Here is a 13,543-nt window from a genome sequence, read left to right as displayed (position 1 = left end):
TGTGGTCCAACACTGATTCCCAAAAATTAAACCCTTGCGAAAATAACAGCTTATACAGTACTGTGAAGTCCTTGAAGTCTTCACTATTGTCTGCTCTCTCTCTCTCTCTGTGTGTGTGTGTGTGTGTGTGTCAGTCAAGAACTACTGATTTCAGCTGGCTAGCAGACGAGTCAAGACACATGAAAAGAAATTATGCCGAACAAAAAAGGCACGAACACGATGAATTAAACATGAACGGAAACAATGGAAACGAAATTAATAGAATATCTTTAGATTAATAAAGAGATAAAAAGATGGACAGAAAGAAAGAGAGAGACAGACAGACAGATAGACAGACAGAGACACAGAGAGAAAGATAGAAGAGTTAAATATTGTCATAATGACTCTCATCAAGTGCAGAAAGTATCTATTTGCTGCCTGAAGATAAGGGAGATTATCTTTGCTTAATGGGCTGTTACGGCAGATTACTGTGAGCCCATTTCCTCCGAGATACATGTACAATGTACCTCGCCCATTCTGATATGAGTGCCACACCATCCCTGTACAAATACCACTTGAACAGAGCCTTTTCACACACTATCATTTAAAGGAGAACTCTGGATGATTATCAGACTTTTGCATTTATAAACTTTAACATATAAATTGGTTACACTGGGTACAGGGTTTTAGAATTTATAGTGATTGTGATGAGGAATAAGAATTAATGTTTTCAAAATTCTTAACAAACCACAATGAATGAGGATGACAACAAAGCAGCTTCTCAATATTGGTTTATCTGCTCAACGACCACAATAATTTCACAAATCTATTATTATATGGCACTATCACTAGACATACTACATGATGTGAAATCATGAAAATTGTCTAGAATTCCCATTTAAGGCAACAACAAAAAAAAAAAAAAGAGAAAAAAAATTGATGCTGTCATTGATTTCATGTCTGCTGATGTATTCATAATCACAGCTTAGACACTGAAATTAAGAAGTATGAGAAATGCAAGAAATATTTAATTTTAGCCTATGGAGAGGAAATGATCTAATACCTATCATTTAAGATATCTCACGCCAGATGTATGATTTGCTCGTCTTCCTATCTATAACATAAAAAAGGACCCACATAGACTTGGAATTGCGCAAAGTATCTCGACACAGCTAAACCCCATTAGTAATCCATCCTTGGATTTTGTTTCTTTTTCATTCTATGTGCAGTCATCAGTCTCAGTGAGTCCCATGCAATTTATCCTCATGCCTATCAGGATATGATTAATTTCAACATTTTATTGAAAAGTCCTCAAAATTCATTACGAATTGAGAATATGGTGTGCAACAGTCACTTTTATCATGAAAATTGTGGTTATAATATTTCTCTGAAACTGACCCAATTTTCTTTAGTCTCTATAATAGTATTATCACCTCCGTCACGGAAGGAGGTTTATGTTTTTGTTGGTGTTTGTTTGTTTGTTTGTATGCATGCAAATTAACTCAAAATGTAGTTAACGGATTTGGATGAAAATTGTGGTTTTAATATTTCTCTGAAACCTGACTCAATTTTCTTTTGTCTGAATTACCTCCACAAAGGATGGAAGTTATTTATTTATTAATTTTTTTTTTTGCCGTTTATTTGTCTGTTTGCAAAATTACTCAAAAAGTTGAGAATGGATTTGGATGGAACTTACAAGAAAAGTCAATTATGACACAAGGAACAGATGACTAAATTTTTGTAGTAATCCAGGAATTTTTATGAATTTTTGAAGGATTTTCTATATTTTGGCACATAGGGTCATTGAACTGGGGGGGGGGGGGAGGGTTCAAGCTGCACGCAATTACATGCATTTGAGGTTTGCATACGCACACTATTAAAAGCGCATGGTCTGCTCGAGAGGAGGAGCCATGTAGCTGGAAGCTGATGATGTAGACAAAAGACTTTTATATTCAGAATTGGGTGATTTCAAGCATGCCTGTGTATGGGTGGAAATGATGAGCTGCTTGGCGGAGGTCCGCCCTCTCTGAGTGCTCTTCTAGTTGTTGTGTTGTTGTTGTTTTGTTTTTTTTTTGGATAAAGAATTCTAGCTGTTTCCACCAACCGAATGATTGCCATATATTTACTTTTAAACCTTTCTGGATTTCACAGAATTCTGATATTTCATTCCAGTTCAATTGTAAGCTTCAAATTTCTCACACAGTTTTTCATGGAAACATGGGTGGGAAGCCATTATATAGCTCATCTGGGACTCAGATTTAATATGTTGTAAATACAATCGTAGGGGAGAAAACTGATGTGACATTTCTGCGAAAATCAAATCCCTGTGGTTAAGTTCTGAGGATTAAAGGGGATGGCTAGTAACCGATCAGTGGGAATCAGTGGGAATGCTGAGGGATGATTGTTCCAATCCACGTGGGATTCATTTAAGAGTACATTATATATCTACTCTTGTGTGAAAATTATTTGCTTCAGAACGGTCTCATATTCAAGTAATGTGCAGATTAATGCCCCGTCACTGACCAGGCACGCTAACCTGGAAACATTAAACTGCACATTACTTGAATATGAGACCACTCTGAAGCAAATAATTTTCACACAACAATAGATATATAATGTACTCTTAAATGAATTCCACAAGGATTGGAACAATCATCCTCCAGCATTCCCACTGATCAGTTACTAGCCATCCCCTTTAAAGACCCAGTAGCATCATAGGGATTCCTGCAATGGGAAGGCTGGCATGGCTAAACTAATACTGAGAATCCTCAACAAATTGTGTGTAGTTTTATCACTGATCTCAACACACACAACCACAGAATCTAAACTGGAGTGGACAGTTACAGATGAGCTTTAGACAGTTACAGATGAGCTTTAGACAGTTACAGATGAGCTTTAGACAGTTACAGATGAGCTTTTAATAGACAGTTACAGATGAGCTTTAGACAGTTACAGATAAGCTTTACCCAGTGACACACATTGCTTTTTATATACCTCATATATAGAATCCTCTTATCTGATTGGTTAAAAGGGGAATCATGAAAATAGCTGTGCCCCATATTTGATTTACTGTGCCCGGCACCGGGGCACAGTAACTCAACTGTGCCCTGTAGATAGGTTTGGAGACAGTTGCGACCCCGTACACATAGATCGCTCAAATGTACGCACCAATGATACGACCGCCGCGCATTCGATCAGCGTGCTGTAAAAGAGACTAGCGGTCACTGTGCCCTGGTTTACGTTTGGAGACAGTCGCAACCAGTGGTCGCAACCCACAGAACTCGCGCACGCATGCAACCCCGTACACTGTAAACATGATGATCACTCAGTACGCACGTAGCACCAATGATACGACCGCCGCGCTGTCGATCAACATTGATTACGAGTGCTGTAAAAGAGACTAGAATCTATATTTTCGGTATCTATATTTCGGAATCTATATTTTCGGTATATAAAACAAATAATGACTGCTTGATATTCGGGGCTCAGTTAAAAATCATGTAGGCCCTCGGTGATGTGAAAACCATAACCATGCCCTAAGCTTCGCTTCGGGCATAGTTATGGTTTTCACATCACCTTGGGCCCATAATCTTAACTGTGCCCCTCATAGCAGTCATTATTTGTATAATATTCATTCACTGACAGGCAAGCAGGCTGCAGTTAGGAGGGTCTTTTACAGGCATAATTTACCATTTGCAGATGAAAAACTAGAAATGTCGCTTTGGCGACTGGTATGCCTCCGCCATAATGCATGATTTTCCCAATAGGTCTAGATAGTACATGTGGACAATGTGTGATTACATTTTCACAAAATTGGCAAAATACTGAAATGACAAGTTTGTCACAAATGTGTTGAATGTTCACCTTCCTTGACCTAGGTTTAATTGGATGAATAGGAGAGCATGTATCTAGGGATTTAAGGACTTTAACTCGACTTTGACCCATTCATACATTTAGGCATTGAGTAATTTTCAAGGTACAGGTGTGGAGAAAAAGTGCAATTTCTGAATTGAATAGTAAATTGTTACCATTTTCATCTGGCCCTTGACCCTAAAATTCATAAGATAATCACTTTCAGGTAGAACATGCATAATATGTACTAAGTTTCAAGATAACTTGAGCCACTTCCGAGATATGGAGGAAAAAGTTAGTTCAGCACTTTCACTTGATCTTTGACCTTTTGACCTTTGAGGCAAAAAAAGAAGAAAAAAAAAAACTTTCCAGAGAATTTCTATTAGGATACACATGTATGCATACACCAAGTGTAAAAAAAAATAACCCTGCTGGCATTGCATGATAGGAGGGAAATAGTAAAATTTTGAAGTGTTGCACTTGACCTTTGACCCCTGACCTTTGACCCCATGAACCCTACATTCTCTAGATAATCACTTCCAGTCAGTATATGTATATACTATGTTCCATGAAGATACCTTGAACAATTTTCCAAGGTATGGAGGAAAAAAAAAAGTTTTAATATTTTTACTTGACCTTTTGACCTTTGACCTTTGACCTCATGACCCAAACTTTCACCAGAGAATCTTAACTGGGTAATACATGTATACACTACGTTTCAAGAAAATATCTTCAGGCATTCAATAGATATGGTGGAAATAGTGAAATTTTATGTATTTGACCATGACCTTTTGACCTTTGACCTTTGACCTCATGACCCAAACTTTCACCAGAGAATCTTAATTGGGTAATACATGTATACACTAAGTTTCAAGAAAATATCTTCAGGCATTCAATAGATATGGTGGAAATAGTGAAATTTTATGTATTTGACCTTGACCTTTTGACCTTTGACCTTGAGCATGTGCACCCAAAAGTTGATAGGCACAACTTCACCCCCTAATACACATACATGCCAAGTTTCATTAGGATACCTCAACGGGTTTTGATAGTTACCTTGTCCACAAAATTCATTACGGACGGACGGAAGGACGGACGGACGGACGGACGGACGGAAGGACGGACGGACGGACGGACGGACGGAAGGACGGACGGACGGACGGACGGACGGACAACCCGAAAACATAATGCCTCCGGCACCACTTCGTGGCGGAGGCATAAAAAAACTCATCATTAGTGCTTTGAAATAGTTCTAAAATGTGAGTTAGGGATAGAAACAGCCACTGTGAAAATTTGAACCAGTAAAAACGATGTTAAAGGGACTGTATAGTTTCGGTTGAGACCTAATTTCAGGTTTCTATCATTTTTGGTGAGATAATGAGAAACCTCTTATGAAATATGAAAGAGCATGTAATTCTATAAGGAATTCAACGTCTATTTGGTGAAAATTTGTTTTGAAATGGCTGAGATATCCAAAAAGGAGCGATTCTAATAAAGTGTGGGTCCCACACTTTATTACGACCGCTTTGGTTTCCTTTGTTTTTGGATCTTTCAGTCATTCCAAACCCGATTTTCATCAAATAAACTTTGAATTCCTCTTAAAAAGGTATGTTCTGTACTATCATGTGTTTTCTTGGTATCTCACAAAAAGTTAAAAGCCCAATTATCATCTCCACCAATACTGTACCATCCCTTTAAGTATTGTGAAATATACAAAATGTGAATAATATTTATAATAAAGATGTTTCCAGACTAGAAATGTCTACAGTTACGGTTTATTGAGAAAAATTTCCACATTGTTGTGTATCTCCTTAATATATTTTAGGCTTTATTGCGGAAATTTTATATGACAGGATGTTTTGTGGTACAACAGACCTACACCCTCTCTTGAACATTTTTTAAATCACTGTTCCCAAAGGTAAACAGAACCTTTAATAGGAACTGATCCACTATATTGCTATGACATATCTTTCAACATAGTTTACTGCTGACAGAACGCTTCACTGTATTTGGAAAATGCAATACAAGCATTGTGATCACATCAAAAAAAAAAAAAATTAAAAAAATCAATCAAGTTTGAACGCAACTTCGGGCCAATGAGAAGAAATTGCAAAGATTATTCAAGTGGTAATGTTTCTTCCCCCCCCCCCCCCAAGATCAAGCACTTTTGAAATTCCAAACTGATCAGGCATTTATTTTCTTTGTACATGCATGTACAATGTATGTTGAAAACGTGTACTGCTCTTTGACAGTTTCCTTTTAATATCAAAATAGCTGTGTAGTTACTTCCCTCAAAAGCCATCATTCATATGTGTACATTGTATCCCTGCTGAACTTGTTTCAGTGATGTTGAGAAGATATGACAGCTAATTTTGTTGCATATTACAGTCCTTGACATTCTACCGCCCTTCACATTCTATCGGCCCTTCAATATTAAGCCTCTATTGACCTTCAGCAGATGACTGTGCTGAACATACACAATATTGGTGATAATGTTTCATGGTTTCGTGCTATCATGGTCTCACATGTCGCTCCATCTATCACCCTGGGGGAAAAACTGATTCCTCTATCGCCTTGGTACACTCGCCACTTGAACTTTGGTACGACTGGTATGAGGAATAAGATAACAATGGCTTGTACAGATAAAGCTGGAGAAGCTGAGAACTCTCCATAAGACTGCATCCCTCTTTTTAAGAGACGATACGCATGTATGTCATGAGAGAAGGGGTGGTCTTTATTTCTATTTTTATCTTTTTTATTTTTAATTTCATCTAGTAAAAACAAATTGCAATATATTTTGTGAAAATGTGCTTGCCCTGTTATTTAAAGGCAGGGTGCATATCTGGAGATAGAAAATAACTGTGTAACAGACGAAACTAAAGGTAATCTACCACATCATTTCAACACTATTCATATCACACCAGCTCTTGATTACAAGTTGATAACTTACAAGGTGATTACCAGTCTGGGTACTGTACAATACTGTCTTGGAAATATCAATCTCCCCTGTAAGAGAGGGGAGCTGGGTGAAGAATACTCACAAATTTTAGTCCTAATTCTTCTTCACAATGAAAGGAGAAATGCAAGAGTGAAGCAAAAGCCTATCTACTATTAAAGATAGCATACTTTTAGCAATTCCATCTGTGAAATTGAGTAGTAGGAATAATACAGCCACACACCACACTGTCCTATACCTGTGTGCCACTACGTGGCACACAGGTATAGGACAGCGTGGCATACACATTGCAGACCTCCGAACCTTTCTGACTACAAAATAGGGATGATGTGGCTCAAAAGTAGGAATGAAAGAGCAGTTAACATATGAGTGTGAAGTAAATTTACCATGAAAACTAGGAAACTCCAGCTGAAACAAGACCTGGGAAAGGTCAAAATTCAGATTTCTTTCCTCCAAAGTCAGAAAGGTTGGGAGGTCTGCCATACATTGTATGAATACTCTGTGTGTGTGAGAAAGCACTATAAAGTGACATAAATCATTTTCAGTATACCGGATGGTGTCACTTGTGCTGGTAGAATTTAAATATGTGTGAAGTGCTTTCACTTGGCAGGTGTGTTAAAATGAGCATTTCCATGCTTAAATCTGTTTATTACTATGCCATGCTCTCTTTTATTTCATGCTGAATGAAAAAAACAAAACAAAATGGATAAATTTGACAATTCTATCCTATTGTCACTAATTCCTGTGTTCACACAGTACAGAGAAGGTGAAACGCCAAATTCACATTTCCTATTTTCCTAATCCTACAATCGAACTCATCTTTTCATCAAGGCTTTAATACCAGGCACAATGGTGTGGAAAATAAATGTGGATGATTTGAACTGAATCCCTACTACTGTCCATTTATTAAAAGCAAAGGCTCACGGACAAGAGATTGTTTTACTACTTACCCATAAGAAGACGCTCATTGCTAGGGATGGTCTTGAAAAGTTTGCGGAACTCCTCACACTTTGACTTGTATGTGGAGGCTAGCACCTGTAAAGGTATGACACAGAGGAAGAAGAAAACATAATTACAATGACTGTTAAAGGGATAGTACAGTATTGGTGGAGGTGAGAATTGGGCTTCTAACTTTTTGCGAGATACCAAGAAAACACTTGATAGTACAGAGCATTCCAAAGAATAATTCAAAGTTTATTTGATGAAAATCGGTTTGGAATGACTGAAACATCCAAAAACAAAATAAAACAAAGCAGTTGTAATAAAGTGTGGGTCCCACACTTTATTAGAATCGCTCTTTTTTTGGATACTTCAGCCATTTCAAAACCATTTTTCATCAAATAAATGTTAAATTCCTCATAGAATTACAATGTACATGCTCTTTCATAAAGAGGTTTCTTATTATCTCACAAAATTTTTTAGAAACCTGAAATTAGGTCTCAACCAAAAATGTATGATCCCTTTAACCCATCCACGTACGGGCCTCTGTGTAATCTGTAAAATCGTGCCTGCCTAGTAAGTTGGCCATGAACTTGGGCGCGATCTTCCCTACGGCGCGATCTACACGCGAAGAGCATTCATACGTCATTGAAAAACTGCCTGTGTCATTCCCACTAGGCAGGAGGGATGATGCGTGTACACTCATGCTAATATGCACTTACTTGACTCAATGCAGCACTAGTTTATGTGAATTTTATGAAAAGAAATAATAAACTGTGCAGGAATTATGAAAAAAATATTGTTTCTGTGTATTTCATTCATAAATCCTCTTCATTTCAAGCCATCTGTAATCACATCTTACCCACTTGCGAATAGACGTGTCCATAGTGTCCTCGAGCCCCCAGAGATAGCTCTGGAACATTCCATTCAATGACGGGGTTTCTATTTTGCAACGTTATCTAATAACGCTCATGTAAGCAAGTTCTTGCTATGGCTAATCTATTTTGTAATGTATCATAATCTATCTATACGCTGAGATAACCTAATTCAAATTTGCAGAGACATAGAAAAAGATTTATTTTACAATCATGATACGTTCAACTACTCATTTACCCTGTGCTGAAATCCGCATGTCTGCTCCGCACATGTTATCGCTATCGCTCAAACTTCGATCGCGATGGCTTGTGTGCATGTATGTGATGACGTATGTGGAGAAGCATGGGGCTGAAAAAACACGCAGCTAGCTCCACGTGGTATGGTAAAAAAACAAATCGGACGTTCGAAGTCGTACATTCAAGAGCTAAAACAGACAAATAGCGAATTCAAAGTCCACTGAAAAGGTCTTGACACTGTAATGTATGTTCCAAAATCATGTCTGGCTTAGTTTTGAGAGAATTTTCTACACGCACGAGATCAGGAATGAGATCGGTGAACTGGCTACAACGTGTGTACTGTGCGCGGTGAACATGCACTGTGACTAGCTGGCACATCGCACATGGCAGCTAGCTAGGTGAGAGTGCGGCAAGAACGCTAGGAATGCACCCGAGATGCGGTGTGCTGCAAATTCTTGGGGTGAAATTAGACTTCCTTGTTCAGCCCTTCTAGTATTTATATTTTTAAAAATAATTCTAATTCTTCATAAAATCACGATAAAAAGACTTCAGTATTCATATATATTTTAGAAGCGTAATATGAAATATTCTGGCCTTTTTTCAGTCCAAGAAAAAAATTAATAGTTTGAATAAAAAAATAATAATAAATAATCGTTCTTGACTCAAGTCTAATTTCTTGCGCCTTCTTGCAGTTATCCCGCAGTTGCCCATGGATACGATGCATATATAATCAGTTGTTTACGGAGTCGTACCAGTGTACCACCCTACTGCTCTTGTTCAAATTGAGAGGATTGTTATTTTATCGGTGGCATTTATAGTTTTATAACCTCATCCAATAAAAAAAGACAAATTCAAACATCAAACGGTGTGACAGTTTTCGTTAGAATTTCCTATCAATATCAACTTGTTGCCAGGATAGTTTTCAGATTTCACTTGCTTCATTATCGAAGCTGTTTGACATTTGAAAGAACTGCTCCATAAGAAATCACCTTTCATTTGTTATTTATTTTCACAAACAAGTATTTTGATCACTTATATATTTTTCATTATTATTTCAATGTCATGATATTTCATGATGGTATGTGTTCTGTCTTTACATGGCAAGATGGGATTTTTTTTTCCATCCAGGGTCAATGAAGAAAGTGACAGGAAGGAAACCAAAAGGATAGGGAGGAAATGAAAAGGATAGAATAAAACACCTGATCAGCAGGTTCTTTATTACAATGGTGAATGCAGTACATCAGAATTTTAGTACAGTTCTAAATAATTTATCAGTTGAAAAATGAGCAAAGAAAATGGATTTCGTCGAGTTCTAAATGAACACTAAATTAGCATCGCCATTTAGGCCTAGAATCTAGATCTAATATTTACTACAGAATAGACCTGATGCAAACTTGTCAAGCTTTTGGTTGAGTTTCTTCAGAGACACGAATTTTGGGTTTGTAGCACTAGATACCCGAGTGGATAAGAAAAAGGAAAAAATTATAAATAATGCAGGTCTCTAGACCACTCCCGTGCACCAGCGAGCATCAGCCCCGTTTCTTGACTTCAGTGTCGCTCTCGTCATTGGCCTAGGCTAGGCTACTCGTGTCGTAGTTTTACTCGCCATCATCAACGTCATGCATGGTTACACGAAATAAATTGCATCTTTCCATCACCTTCACCACAGCAAAACCGTGAATATCACTCCCATCATAGTCACTCTCAGCTCACAAAACACATCAGCAAACGATACAGACATCGCAGACCTAGCTAACTAGCTCTAAACATAGTTGTAACTACGCTACGTTAGACATAAAAATGAAACGGAGGTGAAAAACTAGTAATGAATACACGAAGATCATCAACGATGGCATTTTACCGTAGAAAAAATACACAGAACATCTTGCACCGCAAAAAAAAATCGAGGTAAAAAACTACGATGAGGAAAACTAGGGTGAAAACACGATGCTTGGAAGACGAACGATGAAGACACTTTACGGTAAAATGCTTACACGGAAACAAACGAGTGGGTACCACACAAACTACGATGTTCTCTCACACACGTAGATAAGCTACATCGTGTTCAATCCAAAAACTCAACAAACACTAGGACAAAAACTCACCTCTAAATTGTTGCAAACGAGATAGTTACTGAGAAAAATGAACAAAACACTCTCAGAAGTACGATTGTACTCTGAGAATAAAAGATATAGAATGATACGAAAGCAAAAGAGAGAAAAGAGAGAGAAATGGACGGGAAACCTTGAGAAGTTACCCACACTCACTAACGTAAATGGAATTCAACACACACACACGTACGTACGTACACACCGTCGCGCCGTACACACAAGGATCAAGAGCTCGTGTATCGTCAAGCACTCTATGAGGAGATCGATATCACCGATACCGCGCGTAAGGAATCACTGCAGTTGCTGGGGCAACAAAGATACATGCGCGCTGTAAACATGAATATTGATTAGTTTCTCAGCAGGCTCGAACCCCTGGCAGGTGTTTTGGCCAATAAGAGACATTCTAAAATAGGTTTCTTTGCATAAATTATTTTTCTGAGTCCCAGTAAGGATCTCTGTGATTGGCTAAAATTATTCTACAGCTCCTGGCCAAGCCTGAGGTCTGAGGACGCCCTCTTTTGGTCATAAATAATGCTTCCCACGTTTTTTGTGGGATGAGACGTGGATGGGTTAAATGAAAATGGAGAACAAGAGGAGTGAAAACAGATGGGAGATGATTACTTTTAAATTTGTGTATCAAGTGTTTCACCTCCCTACAGTGGTCACCTGTCAATAGTGGTCAATGACTTTAGGTAACTTTGGAGACAAAGTTTTGTGGGATGAAGAACTCATCTGTACATGTACGTGTATGAAACAGGCAACTGTTAACAGAAGGCAAATTGTCACACGATCACCCTTGGGTGCTTGTAACCAAGCGTGGCTGTAGGACAAATTGAACATTGTTGGCCAAGATTGGCCACATACGGTGTAGCTTGATATCTTTTAATTTCAGGTCTTCCGCCTAAAATTTGTGAGTATTCCTGCAAGCTTGAGGTACACCATCTTCATGATTCGAAAAATGTACTGAGGCTCAAGATCATAGATTGATATGCTTAATACAGAATATCATATCATGCTCTGTGGCACAGATACAGCACTGGAGGTGCAATGTGTTGTAAACAATGAAATCCTAAATTTCTCCAGCAAATACAGTGCGATCACTTTCCTGTTTGCTTGATAATTTGCCTGTTAAAATGGTAATAAATTACTTCATGTTTCAGCCTTTGAATCTTAATACCGGATATAGACTTTTGTTTGTTTGTTTGTTTGTTTCCACCAAAGCATTCTTAAATGACATACAACTGTATTAAAACTGTACCTATTAAAGGTACATATACGTGATGACATACATTGTATGATGATTGGTATAAATAGTAAATATAATAGTCATGAATTGGTTAATAAAAACATGTACATGTATATCACTATTAACACAGTTCTGCAGCCATACAACAAAATGTACATGCACCATTTGACAAGTCCAAACTGGCATTTATTGGCCAATTAACCCATTATATCCTGGGAAAAGCTAACTGCAGAAATCAGTATTTTGTCAATAAATAGGCACTACTGAATCTTAAAGAATATCTTGTATTGGAGAGGGATAAACAGAACTGGTTTAAAAATGAATCATATCTGGAAAAAAAAAACACCCCAGCAAGAATGTAACAAAAACTTGCAAAGTTGAAAGATAAAAATAAACTTCATGTGCAGGGCTCGACATTAACTTTCTCTGGTGGCCTGTTCCCTATCATAAAAAGATAGAGCACTAAATCATCATAATGTGGTGTTTAGGACTTGATAAGTTATGATCAAATAGTTTACACATTGTGACATCTCATCTTTTCCAGCCCCTACCGACCAGTGATCTGTCACCTGGTCTACTCCCACTTCGTCTAATAGCCATTTGGTCTCAACCCACATGGTCTAATCCTGTTTTGTCTACAACCAGTTCGTCTAATGACCATTATAGTCTCATTGAAACTTTATAGTCTCATTACCATTTGGTCTACTTCTAGATGGGCTATGCCCATTTCATCTAATACCCACAGCTTATTAGACAAAATGGGGAAAAAATTAAGGAGACAAAATTGCAATTAATGCATCTGGTCATTAGACGAAATGATAACAAGCCAAACTGGGCATTAGACTGAGTGAGGATTAGACTAAATGGGCATTAGATGAAATTGATATGATGATGATTGATAAAATGAGTTTAGCCGTAGTGGTGTTAGAAGAATTGGGAAGTAGACCATCATAGACCAAGTGGCAATAAACCTACTGACCAACAAAGATGTCCATCTCTCTATTCTTTACCTGCCTACGGTGACTTTCCAGATCTTCAGACATTTTAGCAAGTGCTTTGACCATGGCCGTATAATGCATCACAAGTGAATTACGCTTCGCTATAATGTCATCCTCGTGAACAATCACGGAGATCTCTTGGCAAACTTCCGAATTGTGACCGAGGAAGCCGTAGGATTCCAGATCCTTTACGTCCGCAATTATAAACTTCAAAAGTTTATATCATCAAAGACTACTGAGAAGCGCTGTCAGGAGAAGGTACATGTACAATGTAGATTTCTTTGCTATTCGACGTCAAAGTCGTGGTTCTTGTGATTCTGTCAGCTAACATAGGATTCCAGACCCTTTAC

The 13,543-nt window shown here is 37.9% G+C and overlaps 1 protein-coding gene across 1 annotated transcript in view; it reads right to left on the bottom strand.

Moving 5' to 3' along the window:
* The window catches only part of LOC140230212 (protein Aster-B-like), a 97,542-nt gene that overhangs the window by 21,101 nt on the left and 62,898 nt on the right, over positions 1–13,543 (bottom strand). Inside the window, exon 5 of the mRNA XM_072310392.1 lies at positions 7,738–7,822. Coding sequence (XP_072166493.1) covers positions 7,738–7,822 — 85 coding nt within the window. The remainder of the gene's footprint in view (positions 1–7,737; positions 7,823–13,543) is intronic.

Source organism: Diadema setosum, chromosome 6 (genome assembly GCF_964275005.1).
Source record: "Diadema setosum chromosome 6, eeDiaSeto1, whole genome shotgun sequence".
Taxonomy (NCBI): domain Eukaryota; kingdom Metazoa; phylum Echinodermata; class Echinoidea; order Diadematoida; family Diadematidae; genus Diadema; species Diadema setosum.
Note: the sequence above shows the minus strand (reverse complement) of the source record. Positions and strands in the feature narration are given on the sequence as shown.